This window comes from Sinohyriopsis cumingii, chromosome 1 (genome assembly GCF_028554795.1).
Source record: "Sinohyriopsis cumingii isolate HCF-2022 chromosome 1, ASM2855479v2, whole genome shotgun sequence".
NCBI classification, from domain to species: domain Eukaryota; kingdom Metazoa; phylum Mollusca; class Bivalvia; order Unionida; family Unionidae; genus Sinohyriopsis; species Sinohyriopsis cumingii.
Genome location: NC_142961.1, coordinates 179,284,614 through 179,311,033, shown reverse-complemented (window position 1 = coordinate 179,311,033; position 26,420 = coordinate 179,284,614). Strand labels below are relative to the sequence as shown.

The 26,420-nt window shown below is 36.3% G+C and overlaps 1 protein-coding gene across 13 annotated transcripts in view; it reads left to right on the top strand.

Moving 5' to 3' along the window:
- LOC149808475 (echinoderm microtubule-associated protein-like 2) overlaps positions 1–26,420 on the top strand; it is a 175,666-nt gene that overhangs the window by 134,803 nt on the left and 14,443 nt on the right. For all 13 annotated transcript variants that reach the window (XM_089977894.1, XM_089977845.1, XM_089977877.1 and 10 more), the window contains 6 exons: positions 120–274; positions 2,928–3,053; positions 3,991–4,122; positions 8,578–8,734; positions 15,094–15,191; positions 24,284–24,371. In XM_089977894.1, coding sequence (XP_089834020.1) covers positions 120–274; positions 2,928–3,053; positions 3,991–4,122; positions 8,578–8,734; positions 15,094–15,191; positions 24,284–24,371 — 756 coding nt within the window. The remainder of the gene's footprint in view (positions 1–119; positions 275–2,927; positions 3,054–3,990; positions 4,123–8,577; positions 8,735–15,093; positions 15,192–24,283; positions 24,372–26,420) is intronic.

Here is a 26,420-nt window from a genome sequence, read left to right as displayed (position 1 = left end):
TTGTCTCTAAGTTGAAACACTTTTTTTTTATCCTCGTACAAAAACTGCAGAAAGAAAGTCTTGTTCCTTGTATGCAGTCTTGTCATCTGTGGGTGGATTTGTGTTTTTTTTTTTTCCAGGCACCAACAAGATCACCCATGCTATCAAGGATGCCCACGATGGTGGGGTATTTTCCCTGTGTAAGATGAAGGATGGGACCATTCTTTCTGGAGGTGGAAAGGATCGCAAGATCAAGCAGTGGGACAGCAACTATAAACAAGTTACTGAGAAAGAGGTAAGATATTTGCCAGGTGACTTGGAGCATGCAGAATGGAATTCTTGGTTGAAAATTAAACAGATCTTGATAAATGGAGTTATTACTCCTGCAAATGTCTGTTTTACTTAGTCTTTGAGATGAATTATTGTACTGTCAGTAATAGTAGCCTGTTCAGTTTATTGTCATCTTCAGTAGTTTGGTGTGACAGTCTTGGATATTTTTTTTTAATTTGTAGAAAAATCAATTGACCAAGTGTTTTGTAATGATTTTTCATAATCAATTATTAACAATGAAAAAATCTTAATGATTGAATTTTTTTTGTGTGTGTATAAACTTAACCTTGTACATGTTCTTAATGGAGATATCTCTTCCTTGTTAGATGCACTCCCAGTTTTAGGGTTTTCTTAGAACAGCATGGAAAAGGTAATACGATTCAGCTTGCTGCTTCACCATCAGCCTAAACTTATGACATTTAAAAATTAACAGAGAGAACCTTGATGAATTTGATCAAAGTTTGGTTTACTAAATTTCTTTTAGAAATGAACCTCGCCGTTTCAGTTACTAGTGTTGTAGGTGATTTATTTTGCACACTTTTTTCAGACTCTAATATCATATAGGATTACTTGTTTGCTAGAATGAAAATAGTTCAGTAAGAAAATCACACAGAATTCAGATCATCGATGGAAGATGGTACATTGGAATCTATAATGATTGAGAGAGAAAAAACAAGGAGTGAAAAAGGATACTATAAAGAGCCGGTGTCTGCATTTATGTGGCACTCGTACACCCATTCAGAAGGTGCAGGAGTGCATTATGTGCATCTTTGACATTAAATAATTAAGTTACTGTCCTACTTTACTATTGTTGTAGATGTTGTAAATAGATACATATGCATTAAAGTTTTAAAAACCAGTATTTGTTCCTGAAAATCAGTATTTTATTCCTGAAAATCGGTATTTTTATCATAATCAGTCAGTATTTTATGTAGTTATGGGTTGGCAGCTATGCCTTGTGTGAGTTAAATGAACCTTAATTTGGAGACTCTTTGCACCTCCACCAGGTGAAGCAAAAGGAGTAGATAATGCAACCATAAAAGGGTTAGATATTGCACTTGTTCTTTTAGTTCTGAACAAAGTCCCCTTAAATCTAAACTACCATTGACTGCATATAAATTTTCGCTGGGTATTGACCACTAGTCACCAGGCTCCAGGCACAGACTACTGTGTGTATGTGTGTGTGTTGTTTGGATTTTTAATGTAGCTCTAACAATTTTCCATTCATATCACTACAATGATTGCAGTATGGCAGCTTATTGTAATGTCTAGCACTTGGGCATCATGCCGCAGACATGTAGCATGATGTCGCACCCAGTCAGATTATCCTGACACCAGACCTACCAGTCCTAACACTAACCTCTTAATGCTGAGCGCCAAGCAAGGCAGCTGTTTGTACCATTTTCACAAGTCTTTGTTACGACTCCCAGGGTTTGATCCCGTTACGCTCCACATCCGAGGCGGAAACTCGAACCACTTAGGCCACCAGACCGGTGCCAATGAGAAGCAGTTCACTGTTCACAAAATTCTGGTCTCAGACTAGGTACCAGTTTCACAACATTCTGTATCTAGATATAGGGTCAAAGATAGGTTTGAAAACCCCCTTTAACTACATTACCTATTTAACCAATCACAGGGATGGAGCATGCTTTTATGCACGCACCTGGGATATGAACTCAGATCAATGTCCCTACCTTCCCCATGTTCCCTTGTAACCCGTTTGGTATGTGGAACTTTCCCCTTCAAAGGAAAGTAATTCTATACCATAAAGGAGGTGGCCCCCAGATGTACAAGTGATGAGGTCCTATGACCGTCACAAATTCCACAGATGTACAAGTGATGAGGTCCTATGACCGTCACAAATTCCACAGGAAAAGTCATCAAGGAAGGAGAGGTTTAGTTGTGACTCTTGCACAGGATATCTATGTCCCAACCACTTGGCCTCACCCTCAGAGGAATTGTCCTGGATACACTTTTTCTGTATCCCACTGGAACAGAAATATACTTTGTTGATTATCATAGATACCCTAGAATTTACTGAAGTTCTGAAGGATAGATTATATCCTCATCCCTGAGGATCTCCAAGTATAAAAATGTATTATCAAAAGCTCCCTGTTTAAACTGTGACATTTTGTACAACTCGAGCATCAACAACCTGACCAAGGACAAAAATATGGCAATAAACACTTCAACTTCCAGAGGACAAAGTAAGGCTTTCAGGAATACAGTTATATTCATCAAAGTGTATTGAAAATATCTCCTAACTGATTGAATCAGTTGTTGATTTAAATCTCATCATCACTCTTTAAATTTAAATGGCTTTCTAGTCCTCTTATGGTTCAGAGAATCTACATTATTACCTATGGAACATTCAACCATAGTATTTTCATTTCAGGAGACCCCTTCATGCTACTTCATACAACATGTATTTCATAACTGATAAATTGCATAATTTTTAATGTTAAGATGTTTCATGTGGCCAATTTGAGTGAAAGCACAGATCATGAACATACTCTTTGTCAGTCATTCAATATTAATTTAATACCCTGTGTTTTAATTTTATTTGAAAAGTTATCTTAATGTGAAACCAAGTCTTGACAACTGTCTTCCTTGCGCAGATTTCAGAACAGTATGGACCAGTCCGAATGCTGAGTCAGGGCCAAGGTAATCTGATCCTGGTGGGAACTATCCGGAACTGCATCCTACAGGGAACACTTGACCTGGAGCTAAATTGTGTGGTTGAGGTGAGATAAAGTCGAACTCAAATTAGACATTGACTTGGACACAAGATTTTAACAGATCTGCATAAGTTAATTTGCATTTTCTGGAAATAATTGTATTCAACTGAAATGACTGGAATTTTTTTAATGTAAGCACCCTTTCCAGAACTGTGCAAATCACATCTGGCTGCTTTGCCATCTTAACCAGAAGCCGAAATGCAGAACTTGATAAATTAATTTTTTGTTATTGTTCTTTACTTTAGGCTTTAATGCTGCCATCAACCAAACAGAAATAATATTTATCACTGGTCAGCATATCTCCATGAGCAATCTGAGAAAAATTATTGATGATTTTCGTAGACTACTGTAGAATGCAATTACAGCTGAAGTAATATCGCATTTGTTTTGTAAAATTTATTCAGCTGGCCCTCTGTCATGGGAGATGTACTTTATTCACATACTTTCAATCTTGAACTTGGAGAAAACAAAAAATCCAGCTATTATTATATACAGTTGAAGAATCTCATAATTGGAGTGTAGAAATTGTATAATTTATCTTTTAGAAGGATGCTGTAGAAACAGGATATTGGAAAACCATATTGCATCATTTCTCTTTAGTATACAATTGTTTAACAAATAACTTTAATGTATGGGATTATTAAATTAAATAATACATACTTGGAAGTATTGTCCATGGCAGTTCTTGGATGAAGTATATATTTTTGTATGATTTTATATTTTGGTTTGGTGCTTTAAGGAACAGTAACACAGGCAGGTTATATAGTGTTGAGGCAATCAGAGTAAAGTGCCTTGTGCAAGGACACACTACAGTAGCTGACCACGGCTGATACAATGGTAGGATTCTAACCACACCATTTCAGTCCAGAAGAGTCTTATACTGTATGATATCCCATGCCATGAAATATTTATAAGTAACTTAATTTCTTTTCTTTGCTTCTAGGGTCACAAAGAGGAGCTGTGGGGACTTGCCACACACCCCTCCCAGCACCAGTTCCTGACCTGTGGCTCAGATCACTATATCTACATGTGGGACAGCCAGTCTCGCTCTGTTGTGTGGAGCAAGGAAGTAGCTGTGAGTACTACTGCATTATGACACTAAAAACACCACATATAAGCACCAGACCTGCACACCTTAACCTTGTGGAATAAAAAAATTTATGAAAACCTAATTGTTGCTATCAGATCTGGATACTTGCTTGTCTGCATTTGATCCAAATCCAGGTTTCATATAAGAATGAGTTGAGTTTGCTGGGGAACCAGTGTAACGTTACAGGAGTACCACAGATGCTTTAAATTGCACATATTTTTTCATGCATGTTGCCTGCATTATCAAGCTGTTGCTAATACAGCATTGTCTGAAAATGTCGTCCAATAAAAAAAAACACACATTGCAAATGAAAAAGACAATAAGCATCATAAAAAGTGTAAACATTTAGCACACGAGTATTAAAAAAAATAATATTCGGATTCTTGGGCAGGTTGGGTGGGGTTGACAGGAGAAGGCAACACTTACATATTTTAAACACAGGCTGATTTGAATATATCTCACATTTTTCAATAGCAGTATATTATATTTTGTTGTACTGTACTTTAGATTGCTTACCTTATAGGAAAGCATTGACTTCCATATTGAGAAGTTCTAATTAGGGTCTGAAACACAACCAGTAGAAAGAAATAGACGAAATTGACTGTAACAAATTTCCTTTTTTCTCCCCACATAACAATTTTGGACTGTTAGTGAAGTGACAAGATGTTATGGATCCAAAGATACAGCTATCTTGTTCAATTAACCTAATAAACAGAAATACTGATTTCTTTATGGAAAAATGTGAACGATTCTGATTTTATGTCACTTTGTTATCAGATGCATGTGTTGTTTTGTCATAGCTATGGTAATTATAATGGTTATGGTAGTTGAGTAAATATGTTAGAAATCTCAAAGTTTGACCTTGCTGATTACAACAGTTTATGTAGAGTGAATAATTATACTCAAGAATACTGCCTTCTTTATTAAACTGCAATTTCATCACACATCGTAACATTTTGGTATGTTATGTGGCTCAGAACTCTATTCATTTGATACTGATGTTTTAAATATTTTATAAAATGAGACTAAAGTATTAAAAAGAATAGGAAATGTTTAATGTATTCTCTAGGCTTTCTTCTTCATCTGATACCAAAATTTGGATATTTGGTGTTAATAGTCCAGATCAACAGTCACAAGTCTACATACCATAGTTAAGTCGGAACTGATCAAATTTTGTTTTCACCAGGGTCAAGTGGTTTCCAAAAATTCAGTTGTCCCACCTTTTTACTTCTCCTAAAATTGTAGTTACTTGTCACGATTTACTAAGACGCATGTGCTTAAATCCAAAGCAATAATAAAACAAAACTATATACAAAATAATTTATTTAATAAAGGAATTGCATTTTTCAAAATATTGGTTTGTCCTACACATTTGGCTGATTCAGGTATATATGTTTTTGCTGCTGGATTTGAACAAACTAAATTGTACATGCCTGCCACCTGGACCAATGCCAAGACAAGAGTTGATGGCTGGTTCTTGAAGTCCTCAAGCTCTGGTCCATTTGCTGAAGTTGTTATTTAGAATTTGTAAAGTCTCTTCATTTCATGAATTCCTCAATGAAGTCTTGATTAAGATCCATGAACTAAATCGTCTTACACACTCAGGAGTGGACAGTCTTGTAACATTTCTAAAAGTTTGTATAATTGACTCTGAGAAAGTGGATTGTTCAGCAAGAGTGTTCTCAAAAATGTCCAGAGGTGGATCATGTGACTCCTTATATGCCATCATCGTCTCTTTGAACTCTGAATATTGCCGATGAATGGCAGGATGGTCTTCCATTTTGCAAATAACTTCAAGATGGTGAGAAGGAAACCTGCAGTCTTTCCTCTCATATTTCACCAGAGCTGCCCTATCATGAGGAAAGTGCACATAGTCACTAATACATATGTTGAATTGAATTTCCAGCAGTTTCCAATTTGGGTTATTGTTTACAATAACTGAAAAAATGCCTTTCCTTCCAAGTCAATAAATTCAAGCCATGGGTAATAATCCAGTGTGGCTGAAAATTTCTGTCTTTTAGTTTTATTTGACAGTATTTGCTGCCACAGATTCAGGCTTGTGTCTCATTGTAGTTATCCTATACTCGGATGCAAACTTGCATTTTATCCCTCTACTTTCACTAAAAAATTCCTTTTTGCAAAATCTTATTATTACTATCCTTGCAAAAAGAAATTTGCAGAATCATTTTATCCACATATTAATATAAGTTTGCCTGACAACTTCTTCCAAAGTAGTCATAATATACATTATTTTGTGGTTTTAATATAAACAGAGACAGCTCATTAATTCCATAAATGTTTCGCTTTAAATATAACATTGCACATGGAAGTAAATCCTTTGTATAATCAGTTAAAATGTAAAGAACCATTACTGTTATTTAATCAGGAAACCAACACTGAAGTTGGTGAAGTCCCTTTCGTTATTTTTAATTGCACTTCTTGGTTTAGAATCAGTGTCTCTTTTGTGAGGATCTTGTTTGAGTATATGCAGAGCCACTAAAAACAATGCTAATTACAGGATTTGCTCTGTTTGGTGTGTTTTGATTTGGTCCCTTAGCCCCAAATGGAGTCCAGCAGTAATAGAACATGTGTAAATGAACCAGTTACAGTTAGTTGTGATACTGGATGTAAATTTATACATAGAATGGGTGAAATCAAGCGTTCATTACACCTTGAGGGCATGAATGACCAGATAAAGGTAGATGAACTAATTAAAGGATAAACATACAGACATGGCTAACTTTTTAAAAAGGTAAAAAGCACTTTTTCCGAGCTAGCAACTTGCAAAATGATATTTGCTCGACTTCAAAAGTGAGTAGCCCGGGATGTCAACCTATGGGATTTGATCAGCCTGATTAAGTGGAAAACATAGGGTTACCAGCACTGTTCACAAACTGCAGAACATCAGATCTTGATGGTGTCGAGTACCACTTGTGCTGTGGCCAGTCTTGCACAGTGAGATGGCCAGTCTCGCATACTTACCTGAAGTAAAAAATTAGTTGGAAGTACATGATAATGTGCCACTTCAGTATACCACTTAACATAGTAGAGGATGCTATTTATTGATAAATGGCTGTTATGAGCATCCATGTTAAACAGCCAGCATCCAATATTAGACAATCAGTTTTATTCTTTCATCTGGAGTGAGCAAGTCACATTATAATGTTCTCACAGTGCCCCTCGAATTCACAAAAACATAATTTGAAACAAAAAGCACATAGCAGAATCTTGTATTTCTTTAAAATGGAACAGAAAGCAATAGTTTTTTTGTTGTAACTATGTGAACTTTTTAAATGTGACCAAAAAAATTCATTATCCCTGACCAACTTTACATCACAAACCTCTTTAATCTTCTTTCTATATGGCAGAGACATTACTTTTTGGACACATCCATCTTTGTAGGCTATCAAGGAAAGGTTAGATTGCCATGCAACATAGAATACATCCATTCCAATGAACACCGCTCCGGTGGCCTATTGGTTAGAGCGTCCGCTTCGGATGCGGGCGGTCGTGGGTTCAATTCCCGGCCAAGTCATACCAAAGACTTACAAAAACGGTACTAACAGCTGCCTCGCTTGGTGCTCAGCATTAAGAGGTTAGTGTTAGGACTGGTCGGCCCGGTGTCAGGATAATGTGACTGGGTGGGACATCATGCTACATGTCTGCACCATGATGCCCCAGTGCTAGACATCGCTATAAACTGCCACATTGCAGACATCGTAGCGATATGACTAAAAAATTGTTAAAGCTACGTTAAAAATATAAATCACACACACACACACCCATTCCAATGAACTATGAAGGAAAGTTTACATTGCTATACCATATAAAACACATCTATCCAAATAAGCTACCCAAGGAAAGGTTAAATTCCTGTACCATGTAAAATACATCCATCCCAACAAGACACCAAGGAAAGGTTAAATTCCTGTACCATGTAAAACACATCCATCCCTAAAAGACACCAAGGAAAGGTTAAATTCCTGTACCATGTAAAACACATCAATCCCAACAAGACACCAAGGAAAGGTTAAAAATTCCTGTACCATGTAAAACACATCCATCCCAACAAGACTCCAAGGAAAGGTTAAATTCCTGTACCATGTAAAACATATCCTTCCCAACCCGTCACCAAGGAAAGATTAAATTGCTGTGCCATGAGATTAGGCCAACTGTATCTGCTTAAGTATAATCCATACAGATTTGTTCCAGTGTTTTTCATGTCTCAGATTTGTAACTGTAAAGAAAAGTTAGCAATGAATAAGCTTTATTCTGTTGCTGCGACTCTTACAGGCTTCATCCTAGTTTGTTTGTTTTTTATACATGATTTTGTCAGATTTGAAAGAAATATGTAATTTTAGGTTTATGTTGATTTTCCAGAATGCAATGTCCAATAGGAATATTAAATTTGATGAACTATTTTCCTGTTCATTATCTCAGGATCCAGCCCATTGTGCTTCTATTCATCCTAATGGAGATGTGGCAGCTGTTGGACTGTCTACAGGACGCTGGCTAGTTCTGGACCTCTCCAGCAGAGAAGTTCTGACTGTGCACACTGATGGCAGCGAACAGCATGAGTGTATTGCATATTCTCCAGGTCAGTAAGAGTATCAATGATGGCAGCGAGAAGCATGAGTGTATTGCATACTTTCCAGGTCAGTAACAGTATCACTGATGGTAGCAAGCAGCATGAGTGTATTGCATACTCTTCAGGTCAGTAAGAGTATCACTGATGGCAGCGAGCAGCATGAGTGTATTGCATACTCTACAGGTCAGTAAGAGAGTCACTGATGGCAGCGAGCAACATGAGTGTATTGCATACTCTCCAGGTCAGTAAGAGTAACACTGATGGCAGCGAGTAGCATGAGTGTATTGCATACTCTCCAGGTCAGTAAGAGTATCACTGATGGCAGCGAGCAGCATGAGTATATTGCATACTCTCCAGGTCAGTAAGAGGATCACTGATGGCAGCGAGCAGCATGAGTGTATTGCATACTCTCCAGGTCAGTAAGAGTATCACTGATGGCAGCAAGCAGCATGAATGTATTGCGTACTCTCCAGGTCAGTAAGAGTATCAGTGATGGCAGCAAGCAGCATGAGTGTATTGCATACTCTACAGGTCAGTAAGAGTATCACTGATGGCAGCGAGTAGCATGAATATCTTGCATACTGTCCAGGTCAGTAAGAGTATCACTGATGGCAGCGAGCAGCATGAGTGTATTGCATACTCTTCAGGTCAGTAAGAGTATCAATGATGGCAGCAAGCAGCATGAATGTATTGCATACTGTCCAGGTCAGTAAGAGTATCACTGATGGCAGTGAGTAGCATGAGTGTATTGCATACTCTCCAGGTCAGTAAGAGTATCACTGATGGCAGCGAGCAGCATGAGTGTATTGCATACTCTTCAAGTCAGTAAGAGTATCACTGATGGCAGTGAGCAGCATGAGTGTATTGCATACTCTTCAAGTCAGTAAGAGTATCACTGATGGCAGTGAGTAGCATGAGTGTATTGCATACTCTACAGGTCAGTAAGAGTATCAATGATGGCAGTGAGCAGCATGAGTGTATTGCATACTCTTCAAGTCAGTAAGAGTATCACTGATGGCAGTGAGTAGCATGAGTGTATTGCATACTCTTCAAGTCAGTAAGAGTATCAATGTTGGCAGCGAGCAGCATGAGTGTATTGCATACTCTCCAGGTCAGTAAGAGTATCACTGATGGCAGTGAGTAGCATGAGTGTATTGCATACTCTTCAAGTCAGTAAGAGTATCAATGATGGCAGCGAGCAGCATGAGTGTATTGCATACTCTCCAGGTCAGTAAGAGTATCAATGATGGCAGCAAGCAGCATGAGTGTATTGCATACTCTTCAAGTCAGTAAGAGTATCACTGATGGCAGTGAGCAGCATGAGTGTATTGCATACTCTCCAGGTCAGTAAGAGTATCAATGATGGCAGCAAGCAGCATGAGTGTATTGCATACTCTTCAAGTCAGTAAGAGTATCACTGATGGCAGTGAGTAGCATGAGTGTATTGCATACTCTACAGGTCAGTAAGAGTATCAATGATGGCAGTGAGCAGCATGAGTGTATTGCATACTCTTCAAGTCAGTAAGAGTATCACTGATGGCAGTGAGTAGCATGAGTGTATTGCATACTCTTCAAGTCAGTAAGAGTATCAATGATGGCAGCGAGCAGCATGAGTGTATTGCATACTCTCCAGGTCAGTAAGAGTATCACTGATGGCAGTGAGTAGCATGAGTGTATTGCATACTCTTCAAGTCAGTAAGAGTATCAATGATGGCAGCGAGCAGCATGAGTGTATTGCATACTCTCCAGGTCAGTAAGAGTATCAATGATGGCAGCAAGCAGCATGAGTGTATTGCATACTCTTCAAGTCAGTAAGAGTATCACTGATGGCAGTGAGCAGCATGAGTGTATTGCATACTCTCCAGGTCAGTAAGAGTATCAATGATGGCAGCAAGCAGCATGAGTGTATTGCATACTCTTCAAGTCAGTAAGAGTATCACTGATGGCAGTGAGTAGCATGAGTGTATTGCATACTCTTCAAGTCAGTAAGAGTATCAATGTTGGCAGCGAGCAGCATGAGTGTATTGCATACTCTCCAGGTCAGTAAGAGTATCAATGATGGCAGCGAGCAGCGTGAGTGTATTGCATACTCTCCAGATCAGTAAGAGGATCACTGATGCATTGCATAGTCTTAAGGAGATCAGCATGAATTTACTGTATTCTTCCCATCAGTAAGAGGAGTAGATGTGAAAGTTTTTTCTTTCTGTTATTTTTTTAAAAACATTTCATTTAGCTTATTGTGAGATGTAGGTATCGCTTTCCTAGGATAATTGTGGTAATGGCTGCATCAGTGTAAAGATTTGTGATAAAATTCTTTAAATTCAGATTCCCTGTCAGTATATGATAGTACAATTCATAGGCAGTATATAGCAGTTAAAGTAACCCTTTTATTTTGAACTCACCTGGCTGTAAAACCAAGTGAATGTGTGGCATGATCAATTATCAAATTGTTACTTGTATAAATAGCCTTCTTGCATCAAGGCCTTTCAAATTTGTTCCACTGATGCCGATCCATCATCAAATTTGGCTGCTGTTGCTAAAAATAAGAAACCTTTAGACAACTCAAAATTACCCTTGCCTTTAGCTGTTAAGCCAGGTTGAGCCTTTGTTGTATACTGTGATCACATATAACACATAAACATGGGGATCATACAATATGATGCTATGTTCAAGAGTTTGCTGAAGCACAAAGGAAGAGTTTTATCCCAAAAAGGCAAAGTCTTGGGTGTGGGTGTCCCTTAACTATTAGTGTGGTAAACAATTATATTGATGATACAGTGGTGGTTTACCATAATGCCGTTCAAAGGAATCACATCTGTTGTGATATATGCAATATATACTGGGATTACATTGTACATAATAGTGGTATCATCCATATTATAATTCACTCTTACGCTGTTCAAGGAGCCATATAAGTATACAATGATGTGGTACAGTATACATAGTACAGTGGGAACTTGCTATAACACTGTTCAAGGGAGCCATATTATAAATGTTCAAGGAGCCATATAAGTATACAGTGATGTGGTACAGTATACATAGTACAGTGGGAACTTGCTATAACACTGTTCAAGGGAGCCATATTATAAATGTTCAAGGAGCCATATAAGTATACAGTGATGTGGTACAGTATACATAGTACAGTGGGAACTTGCTATAACACTGTTCAAGGGAGCCATATTATAAATGTTCAAGGAGCCATATAAGTATACAGTGATGTGGTACAGTATACATAGTACAGTGGGAACTTGCTATAACACTGTTCAGGGGAGCCATATTATAAATGTTCAAGGGAGCCATATAAGTGTACAATGATGTGGTACAGTATACATAGTACAGTGGGAACTTGCTATAACACTGTTCAAGGGAGCCATATTATAAATGTTCAAGGGAGCCATATAAGTATACAGTGATGTGGTACAGTATACATAGTACAGTGGGAACTTGCTATAACACTGTTCAAGGGAGCCATATTATAAATGTTCAAGGAGCCATATAAGTATACAGTGATGTGGTACAGTATACATAGTACAGTGGGAACTTGCTATAACACTGTTCAGGGGAGCCATATTATAAATGTTCAAGGGAGCCATATAAGTGTACAATGATGTGGTACAGTATACATAGTACAGTGGGAACTTGCTATAACACTGTTCAAGGGAGCCATATTATAAATGTTCAAGGGAGCCATATAAGTATACAATGATGTGGTACAGTATACATAGTACAGTGGGAACTTGCTATAACACTTCAGGGGAGCCATATTATAAATGTTCAAGGGAGCCATATAAGTATACAGTGATGTGGTACAGTATACATAGTACAGTGGGAACTTGCTATAACACTGTTCAAGGGAGCCATATTATAAATGTTCAAGGGAGCCATATAAGTATACAGTGATGTGGTACAGTATACATAGTACAGTGGGAACTTGCTATAACACTGTTCAGGGGAGCCATATTATAAATGTTCAAGGGAGCCATATAAGTGTACAATGATGTGGTACAGTATACATAGTACAGTGGGAACTTGCTATAACACTGTTCAAGGGAGCCATATTATAAATGTTCAAGGGAGCCATATAAGTGTACAATGATGTGGTACAGTATACATAGTACAGTGGGAACTTGCTATAACACTGTTCAAGGGAGCCATATTATAAATGTTCAAGGAGCCATATAAGTATACAGTGATGTGGTACAGTATACATAGTACAGTGGGAACTTGCTATAACACTGTTCAGGGGAGCCATATTATAAATGTTCAAGGGAGCCATATAAGTATACAATGATGTGGTACATTATACATAGCATGTGTGTGTGTGAATTGGATTTTTAATGTAGCTTTAACATTTTTTCAGTCGTATTGCTATGATGTCTGCAGTGTGGCAGTTTATAGTGATGTCTAGCACTGAGGCATCATGCTGCAGACATGTAGCATGATGTCCCACCCAGTCACATTATCCTGACACCAGGCTGACCAGTCCTAACACTAACCTCTTAATGCTGAGCGCCAAGCGAAGCGGCTATTGTTATCATTTTTGTAAGTCTTTGGTATGACTCTGCTGGGGATACAGGGTTCATACAGTCATGAAAAGTTTGGTGCTTGGCAATTTGGACACTAAATGAAAAGTGCTTGATAACACTCACTAATCCTTAAAAAGCACTTGAAATTTTACAGACAGAAATATAAAGGAAAAAAGTAAAAGAATCATTTTAGAAATTTTTTAGAAAACGGATCTTCCCCTGTTTATAGTTCTGTGTTGGCTCATTTGTGTATTCAGTGAGAAGTCAGGTCATGTGACCTAGAGACTTGTTAGTACTCAACCTTGTTTGGGATTATGATCATCTCATGATGTAAATGAAAGGCTGCCATGGTGATTGGACTATTAAGGCTAATAAAAAGACTGCTTTATGTGCTGTATATGAATGTTTTTGTTGAAAGACATTGAATCAGTGGTAGTTGAGATCATCATAAATTATACAGATGGTGTAAACATTACTGTTGACTTGCATTCCAGTCACATAATTAGAAATAACCTTAAACTGATGCATTTGTTCTGGTGCCCCCTAACATTGATCAAAACAAGTAGAAAATTGCCTGTTGAATACTGTGTTATACTTTATTTAGTTCAGATCGATAAAGAAACATAAACCTACTGTGCCAGATCTGACAAGTCTGCTGAAAATGTTGATGTATTTGACTTCAGGTTTAAAGTCATCCCCACTATTATAATTAGAAACTTCAAGAGTTAAGTAACTTTTCCTAGAGCAGCAAGTAAAAGTGCTTTGAAGTGTCATGGCAAGAATGAAAAGCATAAAAAGATGATATATAAACAGAAAGAATGAATTTAGGATAATTTGGAAACTGGCAAATAAGACAGTACCAACTCTCAGACTACTTAGATGAGATGACTGCACCTCTACCTCAATGTCCCAAAGTCCACTGAGACACTGTCTTCACTTATGCTTAGCTCAACAAAACTTTTTCTTCAATTCTTGTTTATAAATGAAATACTTAATTATTAAATTTGATGGACTCGATATACCATGAGTTCATATGCTGTTAATTATAGTGCTTTAAAATTAATATTTGGTCATTGAAAGTGCTTGAAAATCCTGATGAAATATCATAAACCACATACAAGCAAGTTTATCTTGTACTGTGGTAGTGCTGTATTGACAAAAATGTAATTCATCAATTATAAAGAGATCCATGACTTTATGTTGTATAGGGGACAGTGTTATATACATGATGTGATGTATAAGAGACAGTGTTATATAAATGATGTGATGTGTAAGGGACAGTGTTACATACATGATGTGATGTATAAGGGACAGTGTTACATAAATGATGTGATGTATAAGGGACAGTGTTACATACATGATGTGATGTATAAGAGACAGTGTTACATAAATGATGTGATGTATAAGGGACAGTGTTACATAAATGATGTGATGTATAAGGGACAGTGTTATATAAATGATGTGATGTATAAGGGACAGTGTTACATAAATGATGTGATGTATAAGGGACAATGTTATATAAATGATGTGATGTATAAGGGACAGTGTTACATAAATGATGTGATGTGTAAGGGACAATGTTATATAAATGATGTGATGTATAAGGGACAGTGTTATAAAATGATGTGATGTGTAAGGGACAGTGTTACATAAATGATGTGATGTATAAGGGACAGTGTTACATGAATGATGTGATGTATAAGGGACAGTGTTATATAAATGATATGATGTATAAGAGACAGTGTTATATAAATGTTGTATAAAGGACCTTGTTGTGTTAATTTTCATTATAGTGAATGACTGATGTGTTTAGTAATGACATGTTCATTTAATGTGTTTCAGATGGTAACTACCTGGCTATTGGATCAAGAGACAATTTCATCTATGTGTTCAATGTGGCTGAGAATGGCCACAAGTACAGTAAAATCGGAAGATGCTCGGTATGTTTATTACTCTTGTCTGTCTGCACATGTGGTATCATCAGAGTATTGGTTCTTAGGCCAGTTCATGTCTTACGTACATGTGTACATTGCATCATGTTCATGTTCATTTTCAAGGTTACATTTTATTTACCAGTCTTAATAGGATACAAATTTGATCATACAGCTGAAAGGTTGTTTCCTTGCTCTGGATAATTCATGATCATTTGTAATTTCCCATACTCGAAGCATAAATATCTCTATATATTTGGAAAAGGAAGGAGGCAATCAGAATATGGAGGCCAACACTAAACAGGGATGAGGAGCATGAAATACAACCCATCTACACCAGTCTCTTATTACATTATACAACCCATCTACACCAGTCTCTTATTACATTATACAACCCATCTACACCAGTCTCTTATTACATTATACAACCCATCTACACCAGTCTCTTATTACATTATACAACCCATCTACACCAGTCTCTTATTACATTATAGGTCACTTGATAAACATCAGGCACTGATGAAGGCAGTGTGATGTTGCAGAATATTTTGAATTCATAAGATATTTATGCTCTGAGTATGGGAAATTACTAATGATCAAAATTGGTCATGTTTTTGTGGCAAACATATCTCAGATCCCAGACAGGATGTTGTAGATATCACTTAAAGCTCTAGGATGGTGTGGGATATGTTTACAAGGATGGTGTGGGATATGTTTACAAGGATGGTGTGGGATATGTTTACAAGGATGGTGCGGGATATGTTTACAAGGATGGTGTGGGTTATGTTTACAAGAACCAATTAGATTTTTAGCTCTACTGTTCATCGACCACAAGAGGTTATGGAATGTTGTGTTCTCTGTCCATCTGTTAGTACAAATTCCTAAACTACTTCGAGGAATGCCATGAAAATATACACACGCACATTCATCGCATGTTCTATTTGGCCCTCAGAAAAATGGTGCAGCTCTGATATCAATTGACGCCACTACATCAGCCATCTTAATTAGGTTTATCCAAAATGATTTTATTATGAACAAGATTTACATGTATGGATGAGATTTGTTCCAGTAAAACATATATCCCACCCACCCCAGGGATGGCACTTCAAAAAACCTTCTGTAGGAGGTTGTGTTTCAAACTATTTTGATTCTGACAGTGGAAGTTTGGTTAGGAAAATCACTTATGTTGTGGGTCGTGTTAACAAAATGAGAAATCGCTGGTGGGGTTGTCAGGAAAAAAAGGAATATCAATTTAAAAAAGAATTTAACCCCCTCTTAGCAGTCTAACTCATGTGAATAAAATGTTGGGTCAGAAATAATGCCAGTACATGTGAGTGCATCAAATTTGTACAAATTTGCGTACTATTAAAGCAGTGATATGTGTTCTGCAAATTACGTCAACATCGCAGATATAAAACAAGTGTTTTGTGCAGTATGCAATTTTTATTCAACTTTTAACTTGAAAAGTGTATGTTATGACATGCTGCCAGTAGCAGTCTCTCAGCGCTTGATGCAACACCCAGTTTCAGGAAGGAAAAAGTTAACTAAAATAGCTGGATACTTCGGTTTGACATGAATGACGTTTAATCTAAATTTGATTGGTTCATTTGGCCCTGAAACGAGCATTTTATAAATGCGTGTTTCAAATAAGGGCCACACAGGAACCCAATATGGCTGAGTCACGACAGGGTTTGTCTTCAGACATTTTCAGTTGGCAAATATTGATGATAGCTATGGTGACAATGAATTTCATGTATATCAGTCTGTTGGACAATGGGAAAATTTCACTGGAAATACCAATGTGTGATTTTGAGCCCAAAATGAATGCTGAGTGCGAGTTCGATGTGCTTGTTGGATGGACAGATGCCCGTTAGGCCCAACCTGCTATGCAGTGTTATTTCGAAACTACCAACCCTAGATACGGGCAGTTTAAAAAGTTCAGTGCAATTTTAGTTTCTTTTCACCATACACTCTGCACTATGAGATTTTGTGCCAATTTAAGATGAGAGTTCAGATAAACTGAACAAATAAGGATTTAACAAATTAAAAAAAGCATATTCAAGATACCCATGTCTGAACAAGCAGACTTTGGGTATGTTGGACTTAAAACCCTAATACAGCATTATGGAAGAGGAAAAATTGGACATTAGAGGCTGAAAAACACTGATTCAAGGAAGTGAAACTTTGGCAGAGTTCGTGTTAGTGAAAACTTTTCTTTTTGGAACAGATATCAAAGAGAAAATACCTATGGGGTCATCACAACCATAAACAACAACTTGTTCAAACTAGTTATTAATATGCGTTTCAGACAGCAGACAATGAAGAGGAGTTCTCAGCACAGGATAATATTCATACGCAGAGGAGAAGGATCATATTAAATTCAGAAACAATTAACAGATTAATGCTCATAGGGAGCATCAGAGGATCCCGATACAACATAATTAAGTGTGTAATCCCCATACAACATAATTGTGTAATCCCCATACAACATAATTAAGTGTGTAATCCCCATACAACATAATTAAGTGTATAATCCCCATACAACATAATTAAGTGTGTGTAGATCTCTAGTTTCTAGAACCACTATGGCAACAAAAGAATAACGAGACAGACTTTCATATCATGCAGATGTATGACCAAATGAAGTACATGCTCTTTATGTGCAAAAAGTATATGACATTAAACGTAAGAGACTGGCTGATCTGTGTAAACTCAAAGCAAGATGGATAAAATTTGCCCTGTTTATGTTTGGTTATTCCTTGTATATTTTGAACATGGTGATATATTCTGCAGACCTTTTGGAACTTAGTTCCAAGCCATTATTTCGTATTTTTATTACAAATTGGATTTCTATTATCAGGTACACAACATTTTGAAGCAGTGTCATTAACTAATGATGAAATTGATGAAAAAGATGATGTCATTCTGAGATATGGATTCTTTACTACACTACTGATTCTTTTTTACCATCTCATTTAGTCTTACTGGTACTGTACCAGTACTTTTTAATGAAATTGTAATTTTCTATTTTCTTGCAATCCAAATATTTGTTATCATGTATTATTGTCAGCAGGTAAAACATGCTTAGTTTTGTTGTAATATCTAAAACTGTTAATTAACAAGGGACTAATGTAAAAAGTGGGTCAACTTCATGTGTGTAGAAATTATTGCCATATTAAAGAGTGCTGTTAGAAACAACAGAATAGTTTGTACAAGATGTATTTCACAAAGTTGTAGAACCAGCACTCGTACTGTCACCACATATTCCATTTAAATAATAATATCATTATTTCTGCATATTCCTATCAGTATTTTCCCAGTGGTATTAATTTCCTGATCTGATGTTGTTCATTTCTCGTGCAATTTTTACATATCAAGAATTATCACAGTGTCATTAAAAAACTTATCTGCACCAAATTGAGTTGTTTGAGAAGAAATTCTATTTTTTAACCCAAAAATCACTGAAACTGAGTTCTGGCGATAAAGTCTCACATTAAGTAACATTTGAAGTAGCCATGTTAGTAATTTAGGCTGCAACTGTACTAATTTCACCTTTGGTATGTCCAAATATTGAATATGATGGAGGAACATAACTCCAAAATAAACACATCAGTTTTAGGACCTGTTCATTGACTATGAATCAAGTATATAATCCGAGTCCAACTGAATTGTTAGAAAAGTTTTAATTCTTTTGACAACATCCTAATTAGCTGTCAAATATGGAGTAAGCCTATGGTCTTTCTGCCATCCCAACCAAGACCCCACCACGACCATGTGACCATGCCCAGTGACATAACAGTAATAATCAATATTCAACTAGAGATGACATCTCTTTGAGTATTTTGATATCAGTAGAGCCTTAACAGAGTGGAACAGTAATAGAGTGACAGATATTTAAGGGAGATATTGCACAGTGGCTATTCTTCCCACCACTACCTCCTTCTCAGAGATCACACCCATACAGAACTTGGATTAAATCCTGAAATCCTGGTAGCATCCCTGCAGGGGAGATAACTTGACCATTTTGATTGATTTTATTGGTCTCTGGTTCTCCCATGGTATTTCTGTTACTTGAACCTTATCTTACAGTGTGTCCAATGAGCATGGTCGAAAAGAGCATACAACCATTGAGAGTTGTTGAAGGACTCAGTTACTACAGATATGAAAGAATGAGAACCATACTATAAATCAGTGATGATAAAATAGAGTATATATGTGTTTGACTACCAGATTGGTTGATAATGAAAGCAAGATTTTAGTAAAAAAAGAATCTTTTGGGAGCATGTCCTACTTGTAACTGAAAAAAGTCAGGGACAGTGTTTTATTAACATCATTTCCGTCCCTTTACAGACCTGAGTTTGGAAGACTCATTACTGAAATCATCACCTGACTCTTTGGTGTAGTATTAAAAGCACACATTTCAAACATGTAGATCCAGAACATGGTGCAGCTGTTATGATTTTCTTTTCACAAAAGCAGTCATCATAGAATTGTCTATTCTGATACAAATTTGATCATGAGCACTCGGAAATTTTAAGTTACAGAATTTTTTGTAATATCATGGTGTTTGCACAGGTTTACAATGAGAATTAATACAGCAAGTCCTGAACTCATGAGATTTGTGCAGAAATTTGGAATCCAAGCAGAATAACTCCAGAAATGTAGAGGGTTTTTTTAATCTTGGATTTAGTCTCCCCATTTGAATTTCACATTGATGTACATATTCACAAACAGTTAGCATAGTAATAGGAAAATGAAGAGACAAATTTAGATACATAATCAAACAAATAGTATGTGGGGTGGGGGGATAAAATCATAAGAACAAGCTGGAATGGAGAAGGATAATAGCAACAATAATGAGTAGAAGTGTGCCTCATTTTGATGTGTGCAACATTATTCTCTTAGCTAGAAACTACATTGAAGGGAGGGCAATAAAGGGTGTACAGTTAATAAACCAATGTGAATTTAGCTTAAAAAAGATGCATCAGATCGATTAAAACCTTCTGGTTATATCTGTTCTGGTCTGTTCCTGTCAATTCTGGTGATTATTTCCACTGAATCAGTATGGTTGGAAAAAAATTGGCAAATTTAAAGATTGAAAAATCTTTTGACAGATTATGATTATACACCGTACTTCTGCCTGAGAGATGTGAATAATTTCATTTCTTTTTTTTGTTAATTCTGGCTGTTGCTCAATTCATATGCATCATTCAAAAAACATTGATGCTTCTCTCATACTTTGTTGACCGCTCCTGTAACCTGGCGGTTAGAGCGTCCACCTCGGATGCAGGAGGTTGTGGGTTTGATCCCCGGCCGAGTCATACCAAAGGCTTACAAAAATGATACTAACAGCTGACTCGCTTGGCATTCAGCATTAAGAGGTTAGTGTTAGGACTGGTCAGCCTGGTGTCAGGATAATGTGACTGGGTGGGATTTAATGATACATGTCTGCAACAAGGTATAAAAATAAGACATCAATAACTGAAACATATGTTCTTAAAAGAAATGATATCATGTAAAGGTAGGCAGAAATAATGCCACATCACTTCCACAGGCATTAGTGTGTTTTTCTGACAAATCATATATTATACATTTATCAAAACATTTATTGAAAAAAAATAATAACAAGAAATCATAGCATCTGACCACACATTTAAAGCAATACAAGATTTAAGTATTATTCAAATCAAAATCAGCCTTCCTGAGAACTAAGAAAATAGGAAAACAGTGATCACAGTTTAGTAAGGATACAAATTCATGGTTTCTATATATGAATAGAAATCCCTATTATAAAATTTATATTCATGGACATTAAATTTGTAGGTATTAAGGGACTATCAATGACAAATAATTAGACACCAAAAAAATTTGTGATGTCACAATATCAGAGATATACATGGCTGGGAAACAAACAAAAGGACAGAAGATTGATTATAATGAATGAATACAAATAAAAATATGCAGTAGATTATATGATCTACAAGAATTTAGTAGATTACCTCCAGCCAGCTGTCATTTAAATCATTTCTGTCCCCAACCAAATATTAAAATCACTTCAACTGCCCACTAACCCATAGACAAAAATTATGTATAAAAACATCCTTCTGTAGGGGGCAGTTTTTTTTTCAATTAAAACATCTGACGTTGGATCATAATTTATTTAAAATTGCTTTTGTTGTGGGTTGGTTGAATTTGAAAGTACCTTCCCCCTGGGGGGTATATGTTTTACTGAACAGCCCTGAGATGATATTGCATCAGATTTGCTGAGCTTTTAACTTAAAAGACGGATTTCTGAAATGATTTTGATCAGGTTTGTAACTTGGCTAATATCATCAAGATGCTGGATATTTTGTGAGCATCTTGCTCATAAAAGTGATCCAAATCACGTCTAGACATATTACTGAGGTGATATTGAAAGTGATTGGCTGTTAATGAGGTGATATTGAAACTGATTGGGTGTTAATGAGATGATATTGAAACTGATTGGCTGTTAATGAGGTGCTATTGAATCTGATTGGCTGTTAATGAGGTGATATTGAATGTGATTGTCTGTTAATGAGGTGGTCTTGGATATGATTTGATATCATCATCATGTTGGTTGAGTTCAATTTGAGCATGAGCGATGCATATTTACGAGGTATTCTTGTTTCTAATCGGCTGTACTTTTTGCAACTCCGGAGAATAAGTAAGCTTGTATCATCATGGTCTTAGGTATTATTAGAATTGTGATCTCCACATATCAATGAGAAGATCTTGCATCTATTGATGTTTCTCATCCGATTTTGATGAAAACTATTTTAGTTTGCATGTATATTTATGATCTTGGGTGATTTAAGTTTTTTAAGGTCTACAACACAATAATAATTCAAGGAGGGGGTAATAATTTTATTTGGCTATTTTAAAATGGGTACAACTGAAATGATAAATGGTTAGGTGATAGTTTACATAGGGTGTTTTGTTATTTGAATATTATGTAAGCCTGCTAGTGAAATGGTCAACTGTCATCATGTGAAGTCCTTTCAGTAATGCTATGGGAAAGCCCATTTGGCTAATTTGCATAGGCCAAGTTCACTTCAGTGGAACAACACAATTTGTTTGAGTTGATTACAGTCAAAGAGACGCGTGTTGAAGACCAAAGGTTATTGCTTATTGTCTTGAATGAGAACGTGTAGGCCATCAATATTAACGATTACTGGCAAGTTTGTAATCAGTGGCATTGTTTCTTTGAAGTTGGATTTGACTCCATATTAGAAACGCAAAACATGATTATTTTTTAGTCAGAAAACTATAAATGTGGTTCTATTTTTAAGGCAAAATGATGAAATGTACAGGGCTGCAAATTCTCTGGATTTATTCAACCCCAGGGTCATTTTTGAGATCGGCAAAAATTCAAGGAGAAATTTGGGGATGGGATATAGGCCATCAGTCCACAAAGACTTCAACAAGACAATCATTCATCAGTAATTTAGACAGCTGTTTACCTGGCCAAAAAAAATGAAAAAATCTGATTGCACTTAATAACCAATTGCCAAGCATGTTTAGTAACATTCCACTAATCAAATAATGTTTTGCATTCAGCTTTGAGAAGAAAAACCAGGCTAAAAGTTACGATGACTGGAGAAATATTCATGATTTAAAACGCTTCGCAAAATTTGTATCTTAACGAAAAATGAGGAATCTAGAATGAAGGAAATTGACAAAGACAGGAAGAATAAATTTTCCTTCAAATAGTTTCAACATTGTATGTAGAATTGAAGATGAGTTAAGACCAACAGGTATCGGTTAAACTAGGCAACACTTATGTTAAGTGTCAGTTACGGGGACAGGTATTATTCAGTTTGTGTATAAAGCAAATAAATTATAGCAATTGTAGCTCAGCTGCTCTTGAAGATCATGTCAGATCAACGAAACGTGTCACTTTTAAATCAGAAACACTTACACTACATTATGGACAGGTTGTTAAACAGCTCATTGTTGAACCTGAACCATTTTGAGAAGTTGCTAATACCAGTACCATTTCCTCATTTTTTTCATAAATGCTGTTCGTAGTTGTGGTTTAGGAAAAGATGAGCTATCTGCAAAATTAGTAGAAGCCTAAACTTCAGAACCCCTAGACAGAGTTTGGTTTTGTGAAGTGCAGCAGCAAGGGAGAGCAGTTTATTTTTGCACACCGGCAAGCAACATATTTGAGTCATTTTGGCATGTATGACCTCAGTCGACATAGCAACACAACCAGCTTGTTTTAGCAGCACAACCAGCTTGTTTGGCACTCCCTCACAGCAGTTCAGGTGCAAAAAAAACCTCATTTTCTAAGTTGAGAAAAATTCAACAAGATCTTGGGGAAAATTTGAACAGCAGTAGCATCCTGACTCAAATAAATGCCAAGATAAACACAAATGACATTTGTATTACCCTCAAACCCCCAATCAACCCTCAAAATATTAAGAACAGCAAAGACTGCATCTAGCTGAGAAAATATTCCGTTGTCCAATGAATTTTAAAGACAGAAACTAGGTATATTTTTTATTTTATTTTTTAAATTTAATGGCTGTATGATTGTATTTATGTGTGATTATGAACACTTGGACACGTGTTGATTTTAGACAATTACAAGACCACCAACTATTTCGTTTGTAAGTAAGTATATTAAATGTGTCAATAAAAATCATGTCAATTCCTTTTTATCAAATTTGAATTTAAAGTAATTTATATGAAAAGATAACCTATTCTCAATTGGACAATGTCACTTTTTTTAGGTCATATAAACTGACCTCCTTTGGGAACTCACAACACTTTTCAAGTGCCCATTTCCTCCCAGCACTGTTTGGGAACATGGCACATATGGAAGTGAGCAATATGAGGCCCATCTGGGGCTGTTGTTAAATATAGAAATGCCTTTTACTTCTGAAAATTTACTTACCAGAGAAACCCTAATCTACAAGCATTAGAAACTAGTGTATTTTCCACTGATATTGTTACCATTTTATCTATGCTTTTTTTCAAACTTGCATCTATTTTATCCAATTTGTGTATCATTCACACTCTTTGAAGAGCTATTGCAGCCATTTGTCATCCAATTAATGCATCCACTATCTTTCCAGGGCCACAGCAGTTTTGTCACACACTTGGACTGGTCCACTGACAGCCAGTATATCGTGTCCAACTCTGGAGACTACGAGGTGCTCTGCTGTAAGTACCACCAGTCAGATTAGATGACAGTTTGAATGTTTCTTTGAACATGTTGTGAAAATTACTATTCATCACACAGTAAGGTTGTTTGAAAGTAAAATTTTCTACAGATCTTACAGATTGTGTCTTCGTTTGCAAGACTGTAATTTCTTGCTTATCAAATAATGATAATAATAATAATATTTTATTATAGAGGTTGCCTCATTTTGAGTAGGACTACTCCCTAAAAGCCTTATTTAGAAGAACATCATACAAAAGATAATAGTAATTACGATGTAGTTTAATGTATCTTTAGTATTATAAATACTAAATTATAGTATTATAAATATAAAATTATGTTGTAGTACATGTATATTAGTAAAACATACATATTCAGGTTACCTGATCTTAAATACAATAGTGTGTTGTGCAGATTTTACATGCAGTGGAAGCTTGTTCCACAAAACTACATCAGATTGTTGAAGTTTTTCTTAAATTGCTCAATTCTTAGGTTCAGTGGATGAAGTTTTCCATGTGATGTTGATCTCATGTAGTTGGTTATTGAACAAAGCACATGTTTATTATTGCTCCTTCAAAACTACATGGAGGATTGCCATGAAACTTTATACATGCATTCATTACAAGGTCTAGTTTTTGCAAAATGAAAATGCTGCTGCTCAGACATCCAATATGGCCACTATAGTAGCCATCTTTAAATATTACAGCTACTTTTCCTGAATGGCTGCTAATATAGACATGGGGATTTCACTAAAAGACCTTTTATGATATCTAGTTGGTCCTGAATGAAAAGGATTCTTCTTAGACATTAACTATGGCCATTATAGTAGCCATCTTGAATTCTTATCACTACACCCCCTGTATGTAGGAACTGTAGTGACTGAGTGGTTTGTTTGCCAGTCTTGGAGCTGAAAGGCTGCAGGTTAGAATCACTGGACCAGCCGGGGTCAGCTACCATGGTGTGTGCTTGGGCAAGGCACTTTTCTGCAATTGCCTCAGCACTAAATAACCTACTTGTAATGCTGTGTGGTAAAGAACCAAAACCAAAACAAACCTCTTATCATATTAGCATGGGTATTTTGATGAAAGACTTCTTATGATGTCTAATTGAAAATGGTGTTTATCTAATGTTCAAAATGGCCACCATGAGAGCCATCTTGAAAATCTTACTATTGCTTCTCCTTTGAACAAAATTATATAACTACATGGGGATTTCACCAGAAGGCTTCTTATGATGTCTAGTTTGTCCTAAATGAAATTGATTCCACATGAACATCCACTATGGTCACCACATTGGCCGTCTTGAGAATCTTGTTATTGCTGTACCTCCTGAATGGATAATTATATCAATAATAGACTTTCACTAAATGATTTATATGATGTCTGGTTGGTCATAAATGAAAATGGAATCAATTTGACATCCAATACGGCCACCATGGCAGCCATTTTGAAAATCTTGTTAATACTATGTTATTGCTATTGCTCCTGAATGGAAAGTCTTGATGGCATGGGATTTTCAGAAGAAGACTTGACATGTATTTGGTATTAAATGAAAATGGTGCCAGTCTTACATACATAATTTTTACTATGCCAGCCATCTTAAATTGTAACTACTTCTAATAAATGGAAAATAATATTGACATTGAGTTTTGACCAGATGACTAATCACTATAATCCAGTTGGTCCTGAATGAATATCTTGCTGCTCTAATCGCTTTAAAAGCAATTGAAAATGTCACTATAGCAACATGGGGTTTTCACCAAATGATTCTAATGGTGTCTAGTTTGTCCTAAATGAAAATTGTGCCAGTGTTACATTCAATATGGCTGCCACTATGGCTAATTTGAAAATTGTATTGCTCAAGAATATCAGAGATGGTTTCAACACTTGCAATTAAAAAGAAATGGGTTTTTAATTCTAGAAAATTCTTAACAGACAATAGAGCATCAGTGTCTTCAAGGGACTCTTTTAAATATCAGTAATATATTCCCTGTTGATATTGCTTTGCTCTTATGTACAGAAATTATCCTTGTCCATACAAGAAAATTCCAT